The sequence below is a fragment of the Amblyomma americanum genome, chromosome 1 (assembly GCF_052857255.1).
Source record: "Amblyomma americanum isolate KBUSLIRL-KWMA chromosome 1, ASM5285725v1, whole genome shotgun sequence".
NCBI lineage: Eukaryota > Metazoa > Arthropoda > Arachnida > Ixodida > Ixodidae > Amblyomma > Amblyomma americanum.
Genome location: NC_135497.1, coordinates 168,054,070 through 168,081,578, shown reverse-complemented (window position 1 = coordinate 168,081,578; position 27,509 = coordinate 168,054,070). Strand labels below are relative to the sequence as shown.

General features: G+C 50.5%; 2 protein-coding genes across 6 annotated transcripts in view; both read left to right on the top strand.

Moving 5' to 3' along the window:
* Positions 1 to 22,523, top strand: part of LOC144114155 (uncharacterized) — a 42,853-nt gene extending 20,330 nt beyond the window's left edge. The window contains exons 4-5 of one of the 2 annotated variants that reach the window (XM_077647707.1): positions 20,632 to 21,003; positions 21,118 to 22,523. In XM_077647707.1, coding sequence (XP_077503833.1) covers positions 20,731 to 21,003; positions 21,118 to 21,522 — 678 coding nt within the window. In that variant the 5' untranslated portion in view covers positions 20,632 to 20,730 and the 3' untranslated portion in view covers positions 21,523 to 22,523. Of the gene's footprint in view, positions 1 to 20,029; positions 21,004 to 21,117 lie in introns of those variants that run through there. The other variant, XM_077647708.1, reaches the window with a different exon arrangement.
* Positions 22,524 to 24,232: 1,709 nt separating this feature from the next.
* Positions 24,233 to 27,509, top strand: part of LOC144114156 (uncharacterized) — a 37,263-nt gene continuing 33,986 nt past the window's right edge. The window contains exons 1-3 of one of the 4 annotated variants that reach the window (XM_077647710.1): positions 24,233 to 24,482; positions 26,283 to 26,378; positions 27,114 to 27,297. The gene's annotated coding sequence lies outside the window, so the exon portion shown is untranslated. Of the gene's footprint in view, positions 24,483 to 26,282; positions 26,379 to 26,652; positions 26,668 to 27,113; positions 27,298 to 27,509 lie in introns of those variants that run through there. The other 3 variants (XM_077647709.1, XR_013310964.1, XR_013310963.1) reach the window with 3 other exon arrangements.

The following is a 27,509-nucleotide window of genomic DNA, read 5'->3' as shown; positions in this document are numbered from 1 at the left end:
GTAATGTTAATCAAACGGCACGCTATGAAGTCCATTATCATGTGTTTGCCGAGCGGTGATGCTGTAATTATGATTTCAGACGACGCTTGTGAATGACTGTGCTGTGGTTGTTGCGGTTTCTAAGTTCGCGAATTGTTTACGGTTAATTTTAAGCGGGAAAAGAATCGGGGTACGTTCCTTAAGGCATGCATAGTCATGACGAACGCACATTAGCTGAACGTTTTTCTCGTGGAAGTGCGTATACCGTTAATACCAATTCAACTGCATATCGCATCTGTATGCCACAACTTCACTATGAGCGCTACAATCTAAGGCGCTAAAATCTGGCCTTTCTTTCCGGCGTACCGTGTACTGCATGCGTGATGACCCGCACGGTAAAACATTTTCTGTAATGAGCCAAATGGTGCATACGTGTGGCACTTCTCAGATATTTTTCAGCACACCTCAAAGCATATGCGCCTTACCACAGCATAGAAAACATGGAAGCTGGTGCTCTTTCATTCAGGTTCATACGATGAGTCATACATGCATGCGCGTATCCACATTACTAGGCGAAAAAATAAAAAAATGTATACAAACACTTTGCAATTTCAGAACCCCCGCAGCTTAAAGTACTATTAGAAAGCATAAGGGAGAATGATGCCGCGCCACTGAGCGCCAAGCCAGCCCCAACAGAGCGTGAAAGCCGTTGCGACCTCGCGGTCCTGAACTCGCTACGTCCAATGGCCACACGCATCATGAGTGCGCAAAATGGGAGCAGCGCTCATTTTTGCGTCTAACCTTTTCCTAACTCGTCTGTTTTGTACTGCATTACTATGTAAATAAAATGTATAGGTGTAACTTTAAGAGACCGGAAGCGGGCAGAGTGGGTGAGGGTACAAACGCGGGTTTATGACATCCTAGTCGAAATCAAGAGAAGGAAATGGGCTTGGGAACGGCATGTGATGCGAACGCAAGATGACTTAAGGGTAACGGAGTGGTTTCCAAGAGAAGACAAGTGTAGCAGGGGGCGGCAGAAAGTCGGGTGGGCGGGTGAGAAGCTTGCCGGCATACGGTCGGCGCAGCTGGCAAAAGACAGAGTTAATTGTAGAGACCTGGAGACACCTTTGCCCTGCAGTGGGTGTAGTGAGGATGAAAAAATATAATAATGAGACTCTCTAAACGTGCGCGAAACGCAAAAGGCGCCCGTGTGTTGTGCGATGTCAGTACACGTTAATAATCCCCTGGCGTTCGAAATTACTCCGGCGCCCTCCACTACATCAACTCTTTCACTCTTTCTTCTTTGACTCCCATCTTCCTCCCTTCCCTCAGGGCTCGGTTGAAGTGTCTGCTCATATGGGAGGAAGTTACTGAGCAATTTCATCGCCTAAAGAAATGCTAATTCGCACTCTTGGTTGTGTAATCCTGTGGGCGTGGAACTGGACCCTAAGCATGTTTGTAAATTATCTTATATTTATTTTCATTTTATAATTTGTAGCCGCCGAGGTGGCTGAGTGGTTATGGCGCTCGGCTGCCGGCCCGAAAGCTGGGGGTTCGATCCCGGCCGTGGCGGTTGAACTTCGATGGAGGCGAAATTCTCAAGTCCCGTGTGCTGTGCGATGTCAGTGCACGTTAAAGAACCCCAGGTGGTCGAAATTTCCGGAGCCCTTCACTACGGCGTCTCTCATAGCCTGAGTCGCTTTGGGACGCTAAATCCCCATAAACCAACCAACCATAAACCATTTTATATTTTGTTTCCTTCTTTGTTCCCGGCACAGCCATTGGCGTAGCAGTGCAACTTGCATTCCGCTTCCAGACACTGCCACCTTGAGTAGAAATTCAGATTGTAAAATTCTGAGAATAAAATGTAATGCTAGTGCAGTTAACTATGAATGCAATTGCTTAGGTTGAAGTCCAAAATTCGCACTCTCAACGCGCTGATAATTGCGGAGCGCATCAAAAGAAAAATAAGGATCCATGGATGGTTCGCAATTTTCTTTGTTCTTCATTATCCTTTAGTTCACCCGTAAATGCGCCATTTTCGTTCAAAACTAGTGCTCGAAAGCGGCATAAATGAGCGGCGGAGATACATGGAAAGATCAAATGAGCGAAATACGCCTTGCGCTCCTGTTTCGTATTTTCTGTCCAAGTTCCAGTGGTTTGTCTGCGTCGAGCACTTGAAGAGGTAACTGGACTGCGCACGTTGCAGTTGTCAGGCAGCCCAGCACCGTGATGGCAGATTTGCAAGAGGACCAGTCTTTACCCTCCAGCCTCGCTTCCTGCAAAATATCGTCATCAGCAGCTCGCTCAGCGACTGAGTCGAGAATTGGGTGCCTCGATGCCTCCACCGCCGCCTAGTCACGAGCACTGGAGGGCGCACCACGCTTCAGCGATTACTCGGAAGGTGCGCTTCGCTTTTTAGGAGTCGCTAGATCCAATTCTAGTTGCCACATGCATTCAAAAAACGCTTTAGGAGGGGTGGTAAATGAGCCAAAGGATACTGCCCAAGGCTGAAAAATTACCACAGGGAGATTCTAAGTGTAGATCAGCCGTATGAATGCACTGTGATCACTATCCGCGTTGAACGGGAAAATTGCGGTATAAACCAGGCACGAATCGTGTATCAGAAATAAAAAAGTACACATTATGTCTAAACTTCTTCACCTGTGTGCGTTTATTCGCTGTTTTGAACGCTAAAACGTGTTAGTACGTGCTTACTACGGTCCAGCAGGAAAAGACGCATTATTCGGCTAGAAAATTGAACCGAATGGAGGCGTTGCTAGCCTCGGAGATCCGCAAGTGCGACCCGGTGATCACGCTCGCATGGTAACGCGACAGGGTTATGTGCCCCGTTCACTAGAACATGCCGTGTTGCCGTTGTCGGCGTTGGTTCCCTGAGCGAAAACTCATGGGCATTGCTCTGGCCGGTAGAGCCCTGGGAGCAACCTACGAGGCTTGTGAGCCACCTATGTCACGTGACATTGCGACGTCATGCCAACCTGGCAACCGGGTAGTGAGCAAACTGCCCATAGTGGCAGTTTGCATTAAAATTAAAGATTGGTCCATCAGGAAGAGCAACCTGGGGTCGCACAAGGCCCACCGCTGGGAGCAGCTGCCATCGCAGGGCAGCGGCGCATCGGTTTCGCGCTGCACTACTGCATTACGAGGGGTATCAGGACTCCCAGAGGTCTATGAGTGCAAAGTACAGAATCACCTTCTGGATATATAGGAGTTAACCCATTACGTTGTGGTGTCATACCCTTAAGGCGGTGCTTAAGCGTATCTTCCAATTTTTGGTCATTCCTACAGCTTACGAAAGCTTAGTTTTCTCAATGAGTGGTCTGTTTTTGATCAGAACGCGGAGCCATACTGCTACAGGCCAACATATTCTACAGGCCTTCAGTGTAATTTAAGCTATGGATCAACGCGGCTAATTCAGCGCCAAGCTGTCACATGGATCTAAGCTTAGTATCTGCTTACCAGTCCTGGTTTATATTGGGCGAGGTTTTTCAGTTACATGAGCAATGTGTCTGCTGGTTCGAATGCTTCCCTCTAGCACCGGTGCAGCTTCACAACGACACACTGTGGCACAGACGCGGGCCTATTCTGCACGGTGTGAGCCTCTCAAGACAGCACGGAAGTAGAAAGGATAGAACAACCGACGATCGAGCGACGCGAGGAAATGCTGTCCATCTAGGAACCGAAATATCAGCAGCAGCTAGCCAAAGGGCAAGAGCGGCTGCAAGATCCAACGGACTGTCGGAGTAGGGGGACCAACCGCAAATTTTAGTCCTGATACTGTTGTTGCTGTTGTTGGCCTCATAAAACGGCACGTACCCACAAAGGCGATTGGCCATAACCAGGCGGCGACTACCTCTATTGCAAACTGCATTCGGCAAACATGGGATGATCTTAAAAATATTTGGGCAACTCAGTTTCTGTGGCAGAAGTGGTTGAGGGTGCTAAGAGGGTCTAGCAAGCTTAAATTTATGCGCGGGAGTGAGCAAAAGAAAGAAAGAAGATAAAAAGAAACATGTTCGAATACCGAAAGAAATACCAAAATAAAGGGCAAAAGGGGCATTACGAAAGCTTATGGAGGTAGGCGTTCTGATTCTAGAAGAAAATTTTGAACTGTACAGCAAACATTCCCATTGGAATGTCCAAGCATGGAAGCGCCAATGGATAGAACAACCGCGGAAGAAAGACGCAAACTGAGTTTCTTTAATTGAACTTCTAACAGTCGCCTCCTTAGCGACGAGTAGCGAAGAGAATAGGGAAGAAAGTGTTCTGCTGTTTCCGTCTCAGCACAATACGGACACAATGGGGAGATCGCAAGACCAGGCCAGTAGAACTAATAATTTAGTTGCGGCACACAGCCACTTAGTCGCGTGAAGAAAACTTCAAGTTTGCGAAATCACCAAGCTGTACTCCGCCAAGGGAACAGGAGGTGCTGTAAATCGTCCAAGGAATAAGTAAGCGCTGATGCCCCAAATCCTCTCTTTAAAATGCATACGTAGGAAACCGTGCCGCCGTAATGAACGCACCGGTTGGAAGAGAGTCAACGATCGGACCAATCAGGGCTGCCTTCGCTAAACCATGAACTGATTCACTTAAATGTAGGCCCCTGTGTCCAGGAACGCAAACAAACCGAATTTATTGGACATACAGAGGGATAAAAAAAATTAGTATTCGAAAGGGCTGCGATTCAGTAGACGCGGACAGGAAAGTGCATAAGTATAATGAGACTGTAATTATTATTACCGCGGAGAAAGTTTTGGGTACTTTGTGCAGTGCAAGAACCACCGCTAGAAACTCGGCCAAATAAATAGGCGTGAAATCTTGAAGACGGAGAGAAAAAGGCCAGTCAAGGGATTAGGAGTAAATGCCTATGATGTGCGTTTCTTGACACACCGAGGCATCAGTCGCAATTGAAGCATGACGCGGACAGGAAAGTGCATAAGGATAATGAGACTGTAATTATTATTACCGCGGAGAAAGTGTTGGGTACTTTGTGCAGTGCAAGAACCACCGCTAGAAACTCGGCCAAATAAATAGGCGTGAAATCTTGAAGACGGAGAGAAAAAGGCCAGTCAAGGGATTAGGAGTAAATGCCTATGATGTGCGTTTCTTGACACACCGAGGCTTCAGTCGCAATTGAAGCATGTGAACGGAAGGTCATCAAGTAGTCTTGTAACATACTATTGAACAATGGGAAAGACATTAATTTGGCATTGCACTAATATGGCAAGACGATGTCCACAAATGAGGTGATGCACCGCACCAGAACAATTTCAGGTATTCGTCTTTTTCTCCCTACTGCCTATCATTATTATTCCTCTTTCTTTTCTACTCCTTTTTTATTAGTGACTTCACGAAGCGAAAGATTACACCAACATTTATCGCGAATTATGACCCTTAATCCGTTTCACAGTATATAAAAAGTCCTCTTCTTAAAATCGAGCAATATCCGGCCCACAAAGAGCGCATCAGTCGGTATCTGGGCCCCGTTCGGGATACTCACGACAAAGAGAACGATGAAGGGAGCTCGTTCCACTATCGCGCGTCACGTGGGACGCCCTTCTTCAAGTTGCGTTCGGCGCTGGTGACGCGACGAACGTGTCGGGCTGGCCGCAAAACAGTTTTCGAGCCCCAAGAGCCACGTCGTTGCTGCTGAACTGCTCGAAGACACCGGCCAAGGTAGCGCATCGCTGTCCCCACCTGGGTGCAACGCGACGATGCTCCAGCGCAATACTGAACCAATACTGACGACACCGGCTACGCCCAGAGACGACCACGCCGTCCCTTGGCATTGCTGCGGAGCCTTTCTCAAAGCCTGCTGCGGCGCATGAGCCTACGGTGGTACCCAAGCGCGGAACGCCCCAGTTCTACGGGAAAAGGCTGTCGTGTGCCCTGCCCCAATGAAGCTGCAGGGTCCCTACAGGTTCGAGTTGCAACAGCCACAGCCCCAGTGCAAGCCCTCCTTCATGCTTCAAGCCTGGCAGCCAGGGAGAGAGCGGCCATTTGTCAATGGAGGTACAACATGCACTCTTTGTCCGGCTGTGAGCAGAGTTCATCTCACCGGCGCAGCAGAAAACGTTGTGTTCTTCGTCCACCGTTTCGCAATTCTCCATCAGTGCGCGGTGCGTACACCTGACGGCAAAGGTGATCGCGCTGATCAACGTGTGCAGCGGGTCGGTCGTAACCGCACTCGACGCCAAGCACGCCGTGGTCCTCGTCTGCCCCCGCGGTCCTCGTCGTGGTCCTTCTCTGCCTCTGTCTTGCGAGTGACCCCGCCGTCGATCTACCTTGTGCCGACGGTTGCCAACAGGACCCCGAAGAAGCGGAACACCTCGTCGACCTACGCCCGGTTCTCTTAGAGACTGGCTCTCGAAGACTCCACCTCGCCATTGACATTGCTGCTGGTAGGTCTGCGGCGCTGGTACCACCTGGCCTCCGTGGCGTCGTACCACATGCCCTGCCGTATACGGCCTCAGTCGACGGCTAGCATGACGTCGGAATCGCCGTCGGAGTGGCTACAGGACGCCGCACAGGGGAAGGAGGTGGAACGCCAGTGATGGGCCGCTCTTCATCGTCTTCAGATCGAATGAGTAGTGAGCCAGAACAACGAAGATGACGCAAGCACTGGCGTTCGAGCTCTGGATACCCAACGTGCGCTCGCGGCTTCTGCGCTCATCCGCCCCGCTGGTGTGACTATGTACTTGAGGCTAAAGGTAGACCTGGCCGCCTGCTTTTCAAGGACAAAAACATTTTCGCACGCATGAAAACATCGACCCATAATCGACCTCGTGGACATGTCATCGTTCACAATTTCACAGTGTCTCGACATTAGTGGTGCTTCCGCTTCATAGAATATTTATATTTTACGGCCTTAACGTGGCAATTACGTCTAAATTTCTCAAATTCTTGCTCAGATGTCTTGGCTCAATGCTCTAAAACTGCGCGTTTTTTCTGCAATGTATTGCTGATATTTACTGCAGTACTCTTTTGTAAAGAAATACAGGATTTGTCCAGAAAAAAACTCTCAATGAATTGCAAGAGGTTGTCCTTAAGGGACCCAGAAAGAGGGTCTCAATAAAGGTGCGATATGTCTAGGATGTGTGGGGTTGAATTGGAGATGTGGGGTTGAATTGGGGAGATAAGTACGTTCTCCCCACTCAATCGCGGCTGACACGGTTCAAAGCCGCCCGAACCCCACCCCGTGATCGCGTACGCTACCGAGCGCTCGCCGACCACGGCGGGCCTTGCTCTGGGGGAACAAAGGAACGACACATTGGCTGACACAAACAGGCATTTATTGCTACAGAAACAATAACGCCAGCTAGCAACAAGGTACGCTAATGAATCAAGGACGTCCGACTCACCAGCAAGGTTCCGAGCGAATGTTCGCCCGCGCTAGGGCAAGGGATATAAACTCCGCAGGCCGGACGGGACGAGTACGGGAGCCTGTCTCCCCGTCGCTTCTTCGCCCCGCCGGCGAAGAGCGGAGCCGCGAGCGACGCGTCCGATCGCGGCGATTATCCCGGCCGAAGAGAGCCCATCTCCCGCGGGCAGGCTTCAGCAGTCTCCCCCGCAGCGACGCTGGCGCCCTCTCTTGCCAGTTAATGTAACTGGCAAGGGAACGCGCTCATCCTCGGGGTACGACTGCTGCTGCACGGTGCCTCGCGGGAAAGCAAACTCAGGGGGCTGCAGGGCAGGTCCCCACATCCCCCCAACCTTAAATAGACCCACGCGCCTGAAAGTACATGCTATGGAGGAGTCTCCTGGTCTTCATGTCTTTGAGGCACGTCTTGCCGCGGAGGTCACGCCGACAGCGTCCACGCAGACTTCCGCGGTATTCCGAAGGCGGCGTGACGGTCTCCGCTGGGATGACTCGTATGGCCCGCGGACTACCGTGTCCGCAGGCCCGCGAATCGAAGGCCGGTGGGAAAACTGCAGGCCAGGATCCTGCAGTAGTCGCCAGGGCAGCAGCAGCCGGAGGTGACTGCTGACTGGTCTCGCCACAGCTGCCCCGGATGGATGCGGCGAACAGGATACAGGCCGCTCCGTCGCAGCAGGTGGCAGCGAGACGATGTGCACCGGTCAGCAAGCCTGGGTGGCTCCACCGGATCTGCAAAATTGTCGAAACGCTCTCGGCGTGCCTTTAACGTAGGTCACGGGAGGGGAAACGGCATCCGCAAGGGCCTCGTGGCACAATGCCTAACTCGCTAGCAAAACGTGTCGGCGGCTGTGCAAACGCAAAGTTCGAGTGAACAAAGCCCTTTCTTGAGTTGAACGAGACTGCTCAGTTCGTGCGAGGTTACAAAAAAAAAACGGACGGGCAGCAAAGTGCGCCCCCTCTCAACGTCACGGTCCGGTGGTCATGTCTCTTTTAATGTGGTGCAGGCAGCTCCGAAAAGCCTCAGGCCTAACGACCACTCCGACAACGACCGTGACCACAAGAAATACCCGAAACGGGTTTTGTGCGCGCAGCCGCGAGGAGACATCAGCTTTGTGGGGTGGTCCTACCCCGCTCACTGCACAAAGCAGCTTCTGAGCGGTCGGCGCCCACCGTATCGGACGGTGTCGGAGCGCCCGGTGCCGAGCTGCAATACCAGCGAGCTCGTAGCGGCACCCGTGGCCCCAGGCCACCCGGCTCCCGGAGCCGCGACTCCCAGAGTCGAAAAAGAGATAGTAGAGAAAATATATACAGAAACTCGGACCACCCACGCGGCTTCCGTACTCACTCGCTTCGGGCTCGGCGACTCCGCGGGCGCTAGGCCTCGAACTCCCTCGATGCGGACCAAGTCATTCTCACGAAGAAACTCCAGGGAAAAAAAATGTGCTGAGCATGTCGAAAAGTTCAAACATGCTGCAGCGCAATACACCTCGCACTCAAGAAAGCATGCCGCAGGTCCTAGCGATCAAAATTCACTCTAGGCCTAGCACTTGTCAAGTCCGGACAAAGAGCGTTCCTCGAACCGAACCGACAGTCGTCCAATGTTCCAAGAGCAGGCCCCACGTTGGGGAGATAAGTACTTTCTCCCCACTCAATCGCGGCTGACACGGTTCAAAGCCGCCCGGACCCCACCCCGTGATCGCGTACGCTACCGAGCGCTCGCCGACCACGGCGGGCCTTGCTCTGGGGGAACAAAGGAACGACACATTGGCTGACACAAACAGGCATTTATTGCTACAGAAACAATAACGCCAGCTAGCAACAAGGTACGCTAATGAATCGAGGGCGTCCGACTCACCAGCAAGGTTCCGAGCGAATGTTCGCCCGCGCTAGGGCAAGGGATATAAACTCCGCAGGCCGGACGGGACGAGTACGGGAGCCTGTCTCCCCGTCGCTTCTTCGCCCCGCCGGCGAAGAGCGGAGCCGCGAGCGACGCGTCCGATCGCGGCGATTATCCCGGCCGAAGAGAGCCCATCTCCCGCGGGCAGGCTTCAGCAGTCTCCCCCGCAGCGACGCTGGCGCCCTCTCTTGCCAGTTAATGTAACTGGCAAGGGAACGCGCTCATCCTCGGGGTACGACTGCTGCTGCACGGTGCCTCGCGGGAAAGCAAACTCAGGGGGCTGCAGGGCAGGTCCCCACAGATGTTAAAAGGCGACGGTTCATAATTATCCCCCAATAAGAATTATCCTAATGTGTTTTGTGGAAGCTGAGTTATATGCAGACAAAATTTGAACTTCCGCGTCTTCGCGCCTGTCCCTCTTCTCTCGCGCGCCAAAATGGCGGCGCTCCCCCGCCGGCCCCAACCACTCGGCCCCTCTCTACCTCCGCCGGCTGCGGATCGCGCGGAGTGTCCGCGGTAGCGCGGTAACGCCTCGGAGCGTGCTCAAGACGCCTGCTAAGAAACTTGATTCGAAAATCCTGAATTTCATGACATCCTTACCGAAAGGGCGGGTTGCCACCCTTTTGAATGGAATGGTGGTGTATCCTAGCCTCTGGGATCCACGCCCAAAATTCGCTGTCCACGCACGAATTTCACTTTGGAAATCGACCGGGGATGCAAGGAAACGCGTGCATTTCGTTTTGTGGCCTTTGCTAACTTACGAAAGCTCAGTTTTCACTGTGTGGTCTCTTTGTTATTAGAAGGCGGTACTCGTTAGGGGACAGGTAAAGAGCAAGTGGGTCAGCTGACAAACGAGAGTTAATGACCTCCTTTTAAGCAAAGTTAAACGGAAAATCAACAACGAGGAATGATATCGTAAAGCTAGAGCATCAGCCTGGCATACAAGAGGAGCGAGGTTCGAATCCTGGTGTCACGCAGTTTCTGCCGCATATATGAAAAAAATTAGCCTGTTGATGGAATTATATAACCAGGCCTGAGGTGTGGCCTGATCCTGGTGCCAAAGCCGACGACACATTCCCTCACCAGAGCAGCATTTGGCTACCCTGGTTCCGGACGGGGCGCTGGTTATGCTAGAAAAATTGGTCGCCCTGTATAAGCCGTGCCTCATGACCTCGAGCGTGCCCGAACCTTGAAAGAACGCTAATATTATTTTAATCCATAAGAAAAGGGACATCAAGAACATGAAAACTTACAGACCGATCAGCTTTCTGTCCGTTGTCTGCGAGGTACTTGGTAAGATAATCGCCAATAGAACCACGGCAACCTTAAACTTCAATCAACCAAGATACCAGGCTGGCTTTCGTACAGGTTACTCGACAATAGACCACGTCCACACCATCAATCAGGTGACAGAGAAATGCGTAGAACTTAACCAACGCCTATATGCAGCCTTCACAGATTACAAGGAAACAATTGACTCAGCCAAGCAATTGGCAGTCATGCCGGCATTACTAAATCAGGGTGTAGATGGGCCTGGTATAAACATTCTAAAAGATATCAATAGGTCTGCAAAGCCATCATAAACCTCCATAAAAAGTAATAAAATCCCAATCAGGAAAGGTGCCAGACAGCGAGATATCTACCGCCTGTTTACACGAGGTATTCAGATACCTGCATTTCGAACAGTTGATAACAAGAGCAAATGGAGAATACCTTTGAAATCTGCAACTCGCTGATGACATTGCCTTCCTATTTATCCCAGCGGGGAATTGCAAAAATTGATCAATGAGCTAGACAGGGAAAACAAAACGGTGAGTAGAAAAATCGTAATGCAGAAATATGTTTAACAGTCCCTGAAATGGAACAGCATTTTTAAATATGTAGCGAGGCGCTGGAAGTTGCAAGGGAATATGTCTATTTGGGGCAGGTAGAGACCGCAGATCCGGACCACAACAATGAAATAACTACAAAGATAAGGCTGGAGTGGAGTGAATTGGCAGGTACTCGCAGATCATGAAAGTCAGTTTACCAAGATCCCTCAGGAGAGAAGTATATAGCAGCTATATCTTTCCTGTAGTCACCTATTAGGCAGGAACATGGAGGATAACGAAAAGGGTTCAAATTAAATTGACAACGCAGCGAGCAATGAAAAGGGGAAATGATAGGTGTAACGTCCAGATATAGGAAGTGAAGAGTGCGTGAGGGAACAAAGGCGGGTTAATGACATCCTAGTCGAAATCAAGAGGAAGAAATGGACTTGGGCAAGGCATGTAATGCGAAGGCAAGATAACCGATGGCTCTTCGGGTAAAAGACTGTATTCCAAGGGAAGAGAAGCGCAGCAGGGGACGGATGAGGTTAGGAAGATCGCGAGGGTAGAAGGGCCGCCGCATGCACAGGCGCGGGTTAAATGGAGAGATATGGGAGAGGCCTTTGCCCTGCAGTGGGTGCAATTTGGCTCATGATGATAATGATGACCTTAATGATGCAGGCCAACTTTTCTTTGTCCACAGTGTGCCTTTAAGGTGTGGATTACCCACCTGTGTTAGTTTAGTTGTTGGTTTATGGTTTATGAGTGTCTAACGTCCCAAAGCGACTCTGGCTACGAGGGACGCCGTAGTGAAGGACTCCGAAAGTTTCCACCAGCTGGGGTTCTTTATCGTGCACTGTCATCGCACAGCACCCGGGCCTCTAGAATTTCGCCTCCATCGAAATTCGTAGCCGGGATAGAACCCGCGTTTTTCGGGTCAGCAGCCGAGTGCCATAACCACTGAGCCACCGCGGCGGCTACATTGGTTGCTGGGTTTTTGAGTTAGATGAGCAATGTGTCTGCTGGACGGGATGCGTCCGTCTAGCGCCTTTGCAGCTATCGGCGATTTTCACGATCCAGATAGGCGCCACATTTATTCAATATAGAGACGCCACAGAGGACTCCCTCCGGGGTCAGCCCGCACAGCATCGCGATTTCTTTTTTTTTAATTTTGGGATGAGCTGGCCCTTGTTTGCCACGTTGACACCATTGTGTAGCCCAAACAGTCTTTTCTCGACGGTATCAAGGAATACACCGGTTGCAAGGAAGAGACCGCTGTCTGGTGTTTGAAATTGGACGGTGTGGAAGCGCGGCGGAGGGTGGTCCACGGGCGCTTTAAAGCAAGCGGGAGCCTTTCGCGCTTCTCCATGCAAACGCGGCCGCCGCGTTGTTGTTGCTGGCCTCTGGAGGAATGGCACACACGCACAATGGGGGATTGGCCAGGGTGCCTTGCACATTCAAACATTACGAACAGTTAAGTTTGACGTAGATTAAATTATGTTGTAGTGGAATAAATTCAGGCAATCGTAACTAATAAAGGAATCTCCCTGACGCAATGATGAAATTATGAAGATAATCGCGCAATGGTTTTAGGACATATCCCCTGGCGTGTGCCCCAGACGAGAAAAGGACCGGAATAGAAAGAGGGAGGTTCTAATCGAGCGAAGGGAATCCACAAAAGAACTCTACGCAGAGAAGCAAACCACCGACTGCAGGAGAAAAAGAGATAAAGTACGTGATCACTTGATCGGCACAAATAAAGATTCAATCGTGGTATTCTGCACAGCAAGAGGGTCATAGGTGCCTCGCATTGCCTTGAACTGCATAAGCGGACACTCTAAGGAAATCCCAAATGCTGAAAATCTGCTGTAGCAAGGAGAGGCTCATGACACAAGGAGTGAAGTTGCAGGAACCGCTTAGGGCTATTGTCAAAGAACAGTGTCAGAAATTAATGGTACCACAAGTCCGCAAAGGGTAGAGTTTGCTAAAAATCAGCCATCACATTAGCATCAATGCCGCAATGACCGGGTACCCACTGAAAACTCACTTCTTTCACATGTGGTGGAATGAAAAAATGTTAGCGAACGGCTCAGGACAGAAAGGCTATCAGCAAGAATTATGGCCTGATTTACATTGCAAGACATCTTTTTGAAGACGAAGTGAGCCCACAAGTCGCGGTTAATCGCCCGAGGAAACAGTGGGCGGGAAATCCAAAGTCTCTGTTCTCGGCTCCGACCTTTGCACACGATAAGAAATAAATACTCATAGTTGAAGTAGGACATCGTAAATTAATTTTATGAGGACGAGAAAAGATACAAAGGCTCAGCTTTTTCAGTAAAAATTCAAGCGACCGCGGCCGCGTTTCGATGCCTTACACTACAGTAAATCTTTCTCTCTTAATTCTTTCACTCCCACCTTCCTCTCTTCCCTCACTGCGCGGCTGAGTTGCCCACCGATAAGTCAGACAGTTACTGCGCCTTTCATTTCCTCGAAAGCAATGTTCATTTTTAATTTGTCTAAAAGGGTTTTAATCAATCACATCGGGGATGAAGGCACTTCTGGACGGATGAGTGATAAAAACTAATATATCAGGTAAGCAAGACCGAGCGGTTATCAATTCGTCATGCTGCTTCGCAAAAAACGAGATGGAAGACGTGGCCAGTCAATTTTGCTTGAGTTGTAACTGATCAAGCTGTTCCCTTGTGTCTTTTCTCGTCCTCTTAAATTTCGTTTTTCGTGTCCTCGCCTTTTCGGAGCGATTAACCGCGACTTCTGGTTTGTAGGGTAGTGAAAAGGAAGACGCGGAATCAATGTAGTGTCACGGTGATAAAATAATTTCCGTCAGATAATAATCGATTCTTATCATTCGTCCATTTGACTGACTGAATAGAGCAATAGCGGTGCCATGCAGCAATAACGAAGTGGAAAGAAATCGCACTTTAACTGCATTAAATCGAGTAGAGCATGCGAAAGCATTGGTTTCGAATTCTCTTGACTATTGCCAACACAATGTCTTAAAATGTCGTTCGAATTCTCTTGGCTCTTGCCAAGACATTGCCTTACATCGTCCTCGAAAACAATTTCTTTTAAACTTTCCTACCAAGTGCACGTCCCCTAGACGACGACGTGCAATTCTCTGAGCGATAGAGCGTTAGGGGTACAACAGGGGGTGCGGTTTACTGCGGCGATAGCACAGTGCTCTCGTGCAGTGGACAGCGAAGCCGTACTGTGCGGACCGCCGCGGGTTCGAGACCCAGACACGGCATTATTTACTTTATTTCTGCACGTTTGCCAAGATCAACCTCAAGGTCATGCAAGGCACAATTTCCGGGGCTGGGTTCGACCGTGTGAATTATATTGCGTTCGCACAAAAACTAAGGGACACTTCCGCTACGCCGTAAGGGCATGACGCGATACCAATGATGCATTTAGTCCCCGTATATGCGGAATTGGCCAATTTCAAACCCTCGCGACCAATCATTAATTTAACTGCCAACTGCCATGGTGGCCAGTTGTGATAACGTCGCAAGGTCAAGTGATCTAAGTGGTCCACCTGCCTCCTAGATTCCTCCTCTGAGGATTTTTCGTGGGTTCGCTCACGGACAACCATGATCCCGGTTTTCTGCAACAAAGGACCCGTAACGCTCTCACGTTAAACGAATCATAATGAAATGGAATTCGCATTACATCATCATATCACCTATACCCTTCTTTACGTAAATAAAAAATGTAATATCAGAATACCTAATAACCCTGCCATTGCAGAAACAGTCGCGCACAAGGCTGTTCGCGCTCGATATTAACCCGTCAGCCGCGTATGTTCAGGAATGATTGTTGGCAAATAATGCCTCGTATTAATTAGATTAATGCATAGAGTAGAGGTATCGTTCTGAAACCAGTTTCAACCGGCCGCGGCGGCTTGAGCGGCCAGATCTACAAGGTTCCAAGTTCGAATTTTTTTGACGCACCTACTTACGTTTACCCGTGTTAAACATTGGCTTAATTTTTTTTTCTCGATCGGGAGACCACCTTGTCCTGGCGCAGCCTAGCAAAGGCAGCTAAAGTTTAAAAGCAGTCTATACACTGCACTAAGGTGGGATAGTTGGTTCGGAAGCATCATTAAATACACACCTTGATCCTAGACACACAGTTTAAAGAAAAGGAATGAAACGTGACACATGGCACAGAGCAACAAGTTCTATTTCAGTGGCAACACGTGTAACAGTTTATATGAGAAAAACAAGAACACAAACAAGCATACTCTACGAAGTGTACGCTAGATTTGGTTTTCTTTCCTTCTGTCAATTGTCAGAGGGTGTGTATATATACACAGTTTGTCTGAACAAAAACTTTGTCCCTTCACTTCATGTATTGAGGTTAACCTTCTAGCCCTGAGATTAACACGAGACTACAATGAACCCGATGTAAGTATAACAGCACATTTTTCCAAGTGTAACCTGCCAAGGTCCCAGGGGCGCATACATCCGCCGTCGCAAAACGAAGCAGACAAAAGCGACGACAGATACTACGTACCATGGTGGGCTACCACAACAAATGAAAGTTCCTTCCCGCGCTTACCGCAGTTGCGATAAGCCCCTTCGCCGAATGCTACTCGATTATCACCAAGGCCTGACCCGGGAACTCCGAACCCAACCGCGGCGGCTGCATTTCGATAAGTGCGAAACGCTAAGGCGCCCGTGCGCTGTGCTTTGTCAGAGCACGTTGAAGATCCTTAGGTGGTCGCAATTATTCCGGAGCCCTCCACTACGGCACCTCTTTTTTTTTCTTTCTTCCCTCCTTTATGCCTTCCCTTACGGCCCGATTCAGGTGTATTCCGATATGTGACACAGATACTGCGCCATTTCCTCTCCCCAAAATGTCAATTTTCACTCGGACACCAACGCCACGTACATGAAAGCGAGAATGAGGTCTCCACTGAACCACGGAGCCGGTTGTGCGCCTTTCATTTCGTTAAAATGAACGGTGTTTGAAAAGTTGTCAGTGCCAAAGAACTCTATGAACGATGTCGGCTCACTTGTTTAGATTGTATTTTGAGGAAAGGAAATGGCACAGTAACCGTCTCATATATCTCGGTGAACACCCGAACCGCGCAGTAAAGGAAGGGATAAATGAGGGAGGGAAAGAAGAAAGAGAGAACTTAAAATTTAAAGTTAGATTTTGAGGAAAGGTGCAGAGGCGGAACACCTGGGGCTCGGTGCTACTCGCGGCGCATGCGCAGTAGTGACTAGGGAGCGATGGAGTGAGAAATATCCGCGGCCAGGCGAGTTGTGACGCCATGTGTCTCCTCGGAGCACCGCCACGGCGAAATCGCAAGTTCGTAGCCATTAAAGCTTTCGCTTTAAAAACAGCAACCGAAAATGCCTGCTTTGATTGCGTTCCTCACACTGAATAGGCAGCGCGCCCTCCCTACTACCCTCAGAAGTGGCATGCAGTTAATGCTTGATCGCGAGAGATTGATCACCAAATGAACGCTGCGGCCTAGCTCTTGCTGCAGTATCGCATCTCAGCCACAACGCTGTCAGCGCTAATGCATTCAGGCCACATCTCTCTCACCAGCGCCACATGTATCAAAGCACGAATGAGGCATCCGCATATCCAGCGAGCCAGTTATGCTCCCTTCCTTTGCTCAAAGGTTTCGCCTTCTAGAACATTGTTAACGCCAACGTCAATGAACACAGTAAAGGCAGACATCTTTCGCTTTGTACATCCTGCATTATCTCAGGTAATCCTCATTAATATTTTTAACCTACACTTCGTGCAAGCTCGTGTAGGCCTGTGGAGGCGGGGCTAAAGCTATGGCGTAAGGCGCTGCACTCGTCTGCACGAGCGTCAGCCAATAGCGTGATACGGAGCGCCGTTTTCCTCGGGAACAGACGACAACCTCTGAATTTTTAGTCTTCATAATTTATTATAAGATGAAATGAAGAAATATATGCTGCAAAACGTTTTCGCGTTGTGTTCATTACGGTAGAGATAATAATAATAATTGTTTTTTTGTGGAAAGGAAATGGCGCAGTATCTGTCTCATATATCGTTGGACACGTGAACCGCGCCGTAAAGGGGGAGTGAAACGAGGGAGTGAAAGAAGAAAGCAAGAGAGAGGTGCCGTAGTGGAGGGCTCCGGAATAATTTTCGACCACCTGGGGACCTTTAATGTACAATGACATCGCGCAGCACACGGGAACCTTATTGTTTTTTCTCCATTAAAACGCGTGCACGAGCTCACCGCTCGAGGCCAGGGCATCTCCCAGCAAGCCGCGCTGCGTCTATACAATGCCGCAGCTTTGGGGGCGGTGCTCTATGCGCTGCCGCTCGTCACGGTGCGCAAGCCGTGCTGGAAGAAGCTCGAGCTTCAGCACCGCAAGTCCCTGCGCGTGTGCCTAGGCCTGCCCAAAAACTCGCAGTGCGCCGCAACGTTGGCCGAGGCAGGAGCGTGGCCCCTTGAGCTCCAAGCAGCGCGCAGGGCACTGAATCACATCGACCGGCTTCACCGCGCACCGGACGGCGGCTTGCTGCTGCAGCGTATGCGCTCGCACCCGCGCTCACGAATGGGCGCGGCGCTGCTCGAGTATGAGCAATTGACCCAAGGCCCACCCCCCTACGGCTCCTGCGCGCCCTGGCCTGCTGCCTCGGAGGTACAGCGAGAGATCGTCGGCATTGCGGGAAAGCGGAGCACACCCCTCTGCGCTGTGCAGCAGCTGGCCAGAGCCGTCATACACGAGGAGCTCCAGGACCATCTCCTCGTGTACACCGACGGCTCAGTGGCCCGCGACAGCTGCTCCCTTGCTGCGGCGGCCACCATCCCCGCCCTGCGACTGCACAGCCAGCAACACGCAGCCTTCCTGGGCTACTCCACCACGGCGGAGTTGATGGGGATCCGGCTCGGGCTGGACCCGCTGCTCACCCTCGGCCCTCCGTCGCCCAGGAGTGCTCTGCTGTGCGACTCCCGCGCCGCCCTCAGCCGCCTGCAATCTAATGGCCGCGATACCCCACTAGTGCGGGAAATTCGCTCGCGCATCGAGCGCCTCGCGCAGAGAGGTTGTGCCGTGCGTGCACAGTGGGTGCCCGGTCACTGCGGCATCGCCGGCAACGAAGAAGCTGACGACCTCACGACCGCTGCACACCAACTACCTGCCAGCGATCTGCCCCTTGCGCTGGAGGACGTGCGTGCGGCCATTCACGACCATCTCCGAAAGCAGCACCCCGACCCACGCATCGCGGGAGGTGAGCGCATCGACAGTGTCACCGGCTGTCGCGCACTTACACGCTCACCACGTGCAATGATCCTCCGCGCGCGCATTGGCTGCGTGTGGCCCGGGGAACGACGGGTGCGTCACGGAATCGCGACGAGTGATGTGTGTGACGGATGAGGTGCAGTGGAAACACTAGAACATCTGCTCCTTCGCTGCTCCGCGTTCGCCGATGCTCGTCGCGATATGCTCGCGGCCTATAGGGCGCAGGGCATACTACCAGACTCCATCAAGACGCTATTGTGGCCGCAGGGCAGTGCGCGCATTCGTGAGCGAACTTTGGTGAGCCTCTGTGCATTCCTCGAACACACGGGCTTGACGTCCCGTCTGTTCTCCGTCAGGTAGTTACACGCAGTGACCGAACGCTCCGCGAGTTCTACCTTGAACGATTAATAACTGGACGCCGCACTCCAGTTGTAACCTACACAGTGCTGTGCGCGTGTGTGATTTAATTCCTCTAAAATGAACTAATCACGCGCACAACCTGGACACATTTCTTATTGTGTAAATAGTTTGTACATATTACTTCTCCCCCTGTCCTCTATTCCTGTCCCCTCACCTCTTTCATTTCATTCCTCCATTCTGCCTGCTGTCCTTTATTTCCGCTGCCCCAGCTCAGGTGCTTCAGTATCGATGGCAGATGCCGGGGCTAGCAAAAATCTTTTCCTTCCTTTTTACTATTATTTTTAATAAAACCACTACCACCACCACCATTAAAACGCAGCCGCCGCGGTCGAGGTCCAAACCGGGAAGTCCGGGCCAGTAGTTGACCGCCCTAACTACTGAGCCACCGCGGCGGGTCGGTAGAGAAATGCAAAGGTCATTTTTGTTTCTCCTCAAATGGGGCGTAAAACACAAACTTGTATCGCCTGCTCTGCAGCGGTCGCTACTTGCACAGTAAGTTCATCGTCGGATGAAGGGCCGACGACGAGTTCGTCGCGCGAAATGCAAAGCATCCATCCATATTTCGTGACTAGGGAAACAGCGTTCTGGGCCGCGTTGAAACCGGCGTTCCGCGGCATATAGGGTGCGACTTTCGATGACTGTCCCTCCGCTCTCAGACAGCGGCCTGACCGACCACATGAGGCGCCGCCATATTAATACACAGGCGTGAAAAACGATACTGTAAGCTTAGGGAGCTTCGCACTATCATACATGGATACATATACACGACCATGTACGCAAAATACATTTTTCACGTGGGTCGCTGAGCGCCGATACCAACCGAACGAACACGGCTTACCTAAGCGCGAAGTAGCGTTGAGCGCACTAAAATCCTCACTTTCAGTCCTGTAAGCAATTTTTATATTCGTAGAAGGTGAGGTTGCCACTGTCTTCGAATCGTGGGTGCACCGCCATAAAGCTGCAGTCGACCAGGCGGACGATCATCCCAGACTTGCGAGGCTGCGCAGCAACCGCTTGCGGCATTTAGTCAGAAAATTTTGTTGCACATTAAAGATCCCCACGTGATCGAAATTATCCCGGAGCCCTTCACTACGGCACCTATTACTTCCTTCTTTCACTCCCTCCTTTATCCCTTCTCTTACTGCGCGGTTCAGGTGTCCGCTGATATGTGAAACACATATTGCGCCATTTTATTTTACCAAAAACCAATTTTCCAATTTTTATAATAATTATTATTTTTCGTTTGAAACGCGCTCCTTCTTTTTTCGTCTACTAGCCTACACCTCCAAAAAAGCGGTGTAGAAAGTGTAGTCCTCTTGCTGCACTACGCATAAAACAAATGCGTCCGTGGAGATGGGCGGAGCAACACTTTTTCTACACTGGCAAAAAAAAAGTGATACAATGCTACATTAGCTACACTAGTGTAGCCAGTGTAGGTAAAAAAATGGTCCTATTATCTCACACGACGCCGCGGCGTGCAGCGTTACTCTTGGCTGCCTCGCCGTCGGCTAAAGACTCCCAGTAGTCCTTGCCAAAACACGTGAAAAACTTTTTGGCATGCAGCTGGACAGCGAGGGCCTCTCCTGAGCTTTCCTTCCTGCATGCATGACGGCCTCTGCTCTAAATTTTTCCTGATTGATTGAAACAATCTTTATTCCCATCAAAAAAACGGCGCTTTCCTCCCCGCCCCCGGCTCTTTGGTTTGACGTCACCATCCGGTTTCTTCGACTCTTTTCGTTGCATACGAACCACCACATCCGCTTCCGACGTTTTCACCAATCAGGTGTAGCCACCGCACGTGTCACGCGGCGTACCTGCCATCGAATCACGCTCAGCGCTAGTCACGCGTCGAACATCTTTCGTTGAACGCAGTCCGTTTTCGAGCCCCAAGAGCCACGTCACTGCTGCTGCACTGCAAGAAAACACCGGCGAACGTAGGCCTCGCTGTCCTCATCTCGGTGCAACTCGACGATGTTCCAGCGCTCTGCTGAACTATTACTGGAGCCACCGGCAGCGCTCGGAGACAACGCCGGCCCTTGCCACAGCCGCGGAGTCGTTCTTGACGCACGAGCCCACGGTGGTACCCGAGCGCGGAGCGCCAGCGTTCTTCTGGGAGCTCTTGCTGTCTGCCCTTCCCCTATGAAGCCGCATCACGCCTACAGCTTGGAGTTGCAACAGCCACAGTGGAACCACTCCTTCAAGCTTCAAGCCTGGCAGCCAAAAAGTGAGCGGCCAGATGTTAAGGTACGTTCTACGTGCACTCTTCGCGCGGTCGTGGCTTGCGTTCGTCTCATCGACATAATAGAATACGTTGTGCTCTCCGCCCAGTCGTCTAAACGCCGTTTCTGTCTTGCGCAGACCAACCTCCTCGCCATTCTCCATCGGCGCGAGGTGACTGCACCTGACAATGGCCGCGCTGGTCAACGTGGCAAGCGGGTCGGTCATAGCCCCAGCCGCCGCCTCGCACGCCGTGGTCGTCGCCTGCGTCCGCGCCGTCCGCACCGCCAACGCATCGAAGGTAGCCGCCTCGTGCTTCTGGCTGCCGGACACGCTGCTGCTCGAGTCCGCCGTCTTGTGAGAGACACCGCTGTCGAAGAATCTGGTGCCCGTGGTCGCCTCCAGGCCTCCGAAGAAGCGGAACACCTCGTCGACCTCCGCCTGGTTCTCTTCCAAGCTGGGTCTCTTCCAAGCTGGTTCTCTTCCAAGCTGGGTTTCGTCGTGCCGCGTGTCCTGTGGTATACGGCCGGCGTATTCGACGGCTAGCATGGCGTCGGAGGCGCTTTCGGGTTGGCTGCAGGAAGCCGCACAGGCGAAGGAGCTCGAACGCCACTGATGGGCCGCACTTCATCGTCTTCAGAAGATGAGGCAAGCGCTGGCGTTCGAGCTCAGGGCGGCTTCTGCGCCCAGCCGACCCTCTGGCGGTATTATGTACTTGAAGCTGAAGATGACCGGCCACCTGCTGCTCAATAACATATATGCGGATGCGTGAAGACCAGCACCCATGGTAGGCCTCGTGGACGTGGCGTCGGGCGCAATCATTCGACGTTGCATGTGCTTCCGGATGATAGACCATTTCATATTTACTGTCTAGTCATGTAAACGTTATCAGAATTTCTCCAATTTTCGCTTGATTTCGTTACATAATTTTACTGATGCGGATTTTTTCTTCGATTTGTTGCTGATAATTACTGGAGCACTGTTTTTCGAAGAAATACAGGATTTGTCCAGAAACAAGTGTCTCTGAATGTCATGGGCAAGCCGCCGCCGTTGCACGGTGGTTTATTCCGCTCGGCTGCAGACCCGAAAGAGGCGGGTTCGATACCGCCCGTGGCGGTCGAATTCTAGAGGCCCGTGTACTGTGCGATGTGAGTGCACGTTAAAGAACCCGAGGTGGTCGAAATTTCCTGAAGCCTTTAATATGGCATCCCTCATAGCCTGAGTCGCTTCGGGACGTTAAAGCCCCATAAAGTTAACTCATAAGCTAAACAGAATATCAAGGGGATGTCTTTAATGCGCTCGTGTTCTGTCGTGTCCCAGCTTTTGCGCTATGGAACCTCGTGTGACTCACCCACTACCCTGAACAATCTCCTTTCTAATGCAGGAAGTCTGCAACTATTAACAAAGGTTCCTTGGTGGGATTGCTAGGGTTGCATGAGATCAGTAAGGCACAAGAACGCATTGAGCACACATAAGAGAAGAATACACATGCGAACTACGAAACGCCTTGTATGCGTGCGCTGCTAGTCTCTAATGTGTCGTACGTCCTTCTGCGCTTCGTGCTCTGCACTACCAACAATCGTGCTCCGTAAACCGGAAGACTCTAAGCGTTTTAAATATTCGAGGGTCGTTAGCGCTATGGTGGTGATAATTTTGCGCGGCAACAATTAAAGAATACAAACAAGGAGAATTGCCATCTCGACTTCTAACATGACAGGGGCCGAATTACGGAGCGCTCTCAATATAACTAAGTTTTGAGAGCTTCACGTCAAAAATTTGGAGGACACTTAAGCTTCGTCTTTAAGAGTGAGACGCGAAAGCATGTTGCAGCGTTCCCAAGGAGTGCACGGATCGCCTTTGGCCGTTCGGCGCGACGCGTTCCCCGTTGGGCAATTTAATGAAATGACGCCTGTCTCACATATTTCGGTGGATGCCCGAACGGGGCTGTAAGGGAAAGAAATTGAAATGAAAAGGGGTTTTAAGGAAAGGAAATGACCCCTGTCTCACAATTCTCGCTGGCACCCGTACCACGCGGTTCAGGTGTCCACTGAGATGAGTCATTTTTCGCTCACGGCCAACGCCGCCGACGACAGCTGCTTTTCTGCGAAACGAGCTCCTTGACACTGTCGCGGTAAAAAGACAACACTAGATTCTGACAGTGGAATCAGCCAAATAGCAGCAACTCTGCGGTGGCTCCGCGCCGTTAGCATTTATTTGCACGACAAGGGACCTTAGGCTAACGTTTTGCAGTATAGACGCAGTGTATAAAATGAGTGATGCTTTATTTTGTTTAGAAACTGTATTTAAAACTCAGCAACGCCCCGCAAAACAAGCAGTACCCTCAGTTTTGCATTTAAGTTTGCTATTCAGTCACTTCTGCTCCCGTGCGGGTATGCGCTGACAGCGGAAAAGCGTTGGCTAGGTGGCGTGAGCTGCTGCCCAACTTGAGGGATTCAGCCTTATCAATTCATCCACAAAGTCATTCATCGTGAACATGACAGCCAGAAAAAGAAAAACAGCTGTTCCATATTCGGAGTACACTGGTTCGAACCAGACCGCGACGGCCGTGTTTTGGTGTAGGCGAAACGCAAATCCGCCCGTGTGCTGTGTGATGTCAGTGCACATTAAAGGTCCCCAGGTGGTCGAAATTATTCGGGAGCCCTGCACTACGGCACCGCTTTCTTCCTTTCTACTCTTAGTACCTCCTTTATCTCATCCCTTACGGCTCGGTTCAGGCGTCCGCCGATGTGTGAGACAGATACTGCGCCATTTGCTTTCCCCTAAAACCAATTTTACAGTTTTCTGGGGCCATATTACATACCGCAAGCTTGTAAGCGTGACGTCAAAATCTCTAAACTGTTTGACAGCACTTCTGACGGATCAGCTAATCAATCAGACACCAGCAAGGCTCCACCACGGAAGCATTTATTTGTACAAGGGGCCATTAGGTAACGTTTTGTTGTGAAGCTGTCCCGAATAAAATTAGCAATCTTTTATTTTGTCAAAAAACTGTTTCGAACTCAAAAATACTAATGGAAAAAAATAAGCATTCTCAGTTTTGAAATTAAATTCGCACTTGCATGAACTTTTGTTGCTGCGAAGGTGCGCTGACAGCGGCGTGAACATGTCATCTTAAAAAAAAAAAACAGCGTCGCAATGAATTAAAACAATAACGTTGTATCTTGCTAAAAAAAGCGTGTTGATAACTTAAAAACGGGAAGGAAAATGAGAGGCGCTCTCAGTTTTGCAATTAAATTTGCTGTAGGGTGCATTTTGTTGCCATCAGGGCGCGCAGGTAGTGGTAAAGCGAGAGCATGGCGACATGCAAGAAAACAGCTGATTCCACGACAAGTTTCTCCTTTTTTTCGTGTCGACTAAAATCAAAGTGTTGTGCCGATGTCTTAAGCGTAGAAAAATCTGATTGAATGCAGTGAAGACTGTAGGTGCGCAAGAATCAGCTAGAAAGGAGCTCTTGGCACGAAATTCGACGAAGACGACTTGTTGAGGTAAGTTTGCTGTCCGTGGTCGCTCCCTATCGATAAGAAAACTGAGCGAATTCGGCCGTGGGAAAGAATGAGGGCGAGGGAAACTTTCAGGTGCACAGTTTAAACCATATCGCTCGTCCTTGCTCTTTCATAACTCTACTAGTTGTTCTAATGCAGCGCACGTATGTGCAAGTGAATGAACAGTGTTGTAGATTCCCGAATATTTATTCCCTTTCTAAAGAACAAATTTCCTTGGCCGATACCGAGAAATCGCCTAGGGAATCGGGAGATGAAATACTGTTATCATTTGAAATGGCAACACCACCAAAGAGGCGACGGATAGAGCGGTTGCTCACCGAATATCGAAGAGCATCCGCCCTTGGCACGGGCCTCGTCAGAGCTCTCGCCTGAGTACACGGCGGCTCGCAGGCAGGAGCTTTAGGAGGAGATTGCCGCCGCCTTAAATACAAAGGGCCTGGCAGTCATGTCGGCTGAACATTGGCGCCATTCGTGGCATGTACAGGAGCCCACAAGACTTAACACGAAAGACGGAAACCGTGTCTTGCACTGGAGCCAGTGCCGCGAAATGATAGTCATCGGGTGCGAGATAGTGCTGTCTGCACGTTCACGGCGCCTAGCGATAGCTGGTGCGCAGCTTCGCTTTTTCGCCTGTGCCCGATCGCCGCGTAGACAGCACAATCATAGGCACATCCGTTAGGGGGTCGTTTGTCTGCGTTTTGCTCGCTGAGACGGCCACGCACGCACAGGCAACGCGTTGCAGTTTTCTTATCGGGGGAACCCGAAATAACGCGCTAAGCATCTGCAGCTCGCGTACCTTGTGAGTTTGGTGCGAGAACCGCTGATCCAACAAAATAAATGTATTGAGCAGTTTGGTGCCCTTACTAGTTCGCTCATATATGCGAGAATTTCACGCAGCGCACCACAATCAATGCTCATAACATTTATTTTTTTAGACTGCAGCCTTCGGACCAAACTCGCAAGGCGCGCGAAATGAGGCAGCCTAGCTCGCAATTTCGGGTTCCTGCGATAACAAAAACTGCAACGCAGAGCGTGCGAGGGCACATGCGAAAAAGCAAAGCCAGCTGCTCACCAGCTATCGTCAGCCGCCCCGCCGTAAAATAATATATATATATATATATATATATATATATATATATATATATATATATATATATATATATATATATATATATATATATATATATATATATATATATATATATATATATATATATATGTGTGTGTGTGTGTATGTAGAGAGAGAGAGAGATTATTGTTAGGTACTGGACGGGGGAGGAAAATAGGGGTTACCTCTGCCCGGTAATTGCCTCCATCGAAGAGGTCACCGCAACTGGGCTTTGCTCGTGGAGCTGTCAGCAGTCCATCAGTAGTGGCTTGCCCGCGGCGAGCGGAGTTGGCGCGCCTGCAAGCTGGCCAGAGGTAAGCCTGTCAACATTGTTCTGTGGAGGACCGCGTGAACGGTCCTGTCGCAGTGGCGCCGGTGGCGGCAGACTGCCGGCTGTGGGTGGCCAAGCCATTCAGCTTATCGGGCCAGTGAGCGTCACGGGCGTCGCGGGATCTTATTTTGAGCAGGTTGTAGCCCCTCCCCCCATCTCCAGCAGGTTTGACCACGATCGTTAGTCAACTGCTGTGACGTTACAGACAGTTGCAAAGTTTGCAGCTTGGTGGTGATGAAGGATTCTTGACCGAATCTCAGTGCCATGTGCTGTAAGCAATGCAACCCTGTGATGAACTTCAAGACATTCATGTTTGAACGTGAAGCACTGTGCCTTCTTGCAGGAGCAGCCCAGCACACCTCTCTTCCCGTCAGAGTTTCAGTGGGCAGCGAGCCAGGGACAAGCAGCCTGCAGAGGGAGGCCAGTCTGCAGTTGGTAGGTAAACTGTATTTCAGACCATTTTATGTGTATGTCTTACAGCTTGTGTACACTGCTGATGACCTCATCTGCAGTTTTGCTAATTTTGGAAGGTGTAGTAGTGCGTAAACTGGAGATTGCAAATGCAGCCTCAGCTTCTTTACCTTCCTTTTCTGGTAGTGATTTTTCGCCTTCAGCCACAGTGCCAACTGACCACACATTTTAGTCGTACACATGTCACATTTTGCTGAAACTGTTTACTATGCACTTCTGTCTTGTGTAATGATTTCATGTAGACGACGCCAGTGAAACATCCTGGCTGGAGGAGACGGGGGAGACATCTGCTGTACTGCTGGTGGAGGAGCTGCAGCAGCATCGGCAGCGTGCTGACACTGCCAGTGCGTTGACCTGCCAGTATGCAGGCTCCACATTACCCTCTTTTCAAAGTGCTTCTAATAAATAGCATTTGCAGGAGTGCCATAGAGCCACAGTTGTTTTACTATGTCCACAAAAAGTTTCCTTCAGATCCGGCATATTGACACGTTGTGCAAGCTTTTTCCCTCTTACAGCAGGAGCTGTGACAACGCTGACGTGCACTTTGAGTTCACTGAAACAATGCTGCATTTGTCATATGACTGACTGCAACTGCTTTTATGTACTGCTGCTCCCCTTAGACGTTGCAGCAAACAGTTTGCTTATTGCACATCGTGCTGTGTCGTATGACAAGTGTACATTCAGTCTGTTTGCGCTCTGACAGGCACCCACCAGCAGCAGCCCACTGCACCACCCTCATCGGCAGGCAGTTCCAGGCCGTCCATTGCGGTGGAGGAAGTAGCAGGACGAGGAGGTGGACGAGCTGCTTAAGGAGACAAGATGCACAGCAGACATCGCTAAAGCACACAACGGGCAGGATGCCGAATTTTCAGACATGTCTCCTGGAGGTATGGGCTGACAGGATGCACCACATCTTGTGCAACAGAAGCAGCTGCATGCAACATAATGTTCCTACGTCCACCGTTCCAAACCTGTGCTTAACCTCACTATGGCCGTCTGTTGTGGGATGTGGCCCAGTATATTTCAGTAGGTCATCTATAACATGAAAGTGAAATGAGCATTGAATGTATTGGGAGCAAAGATTTGCTATTGAACTTTC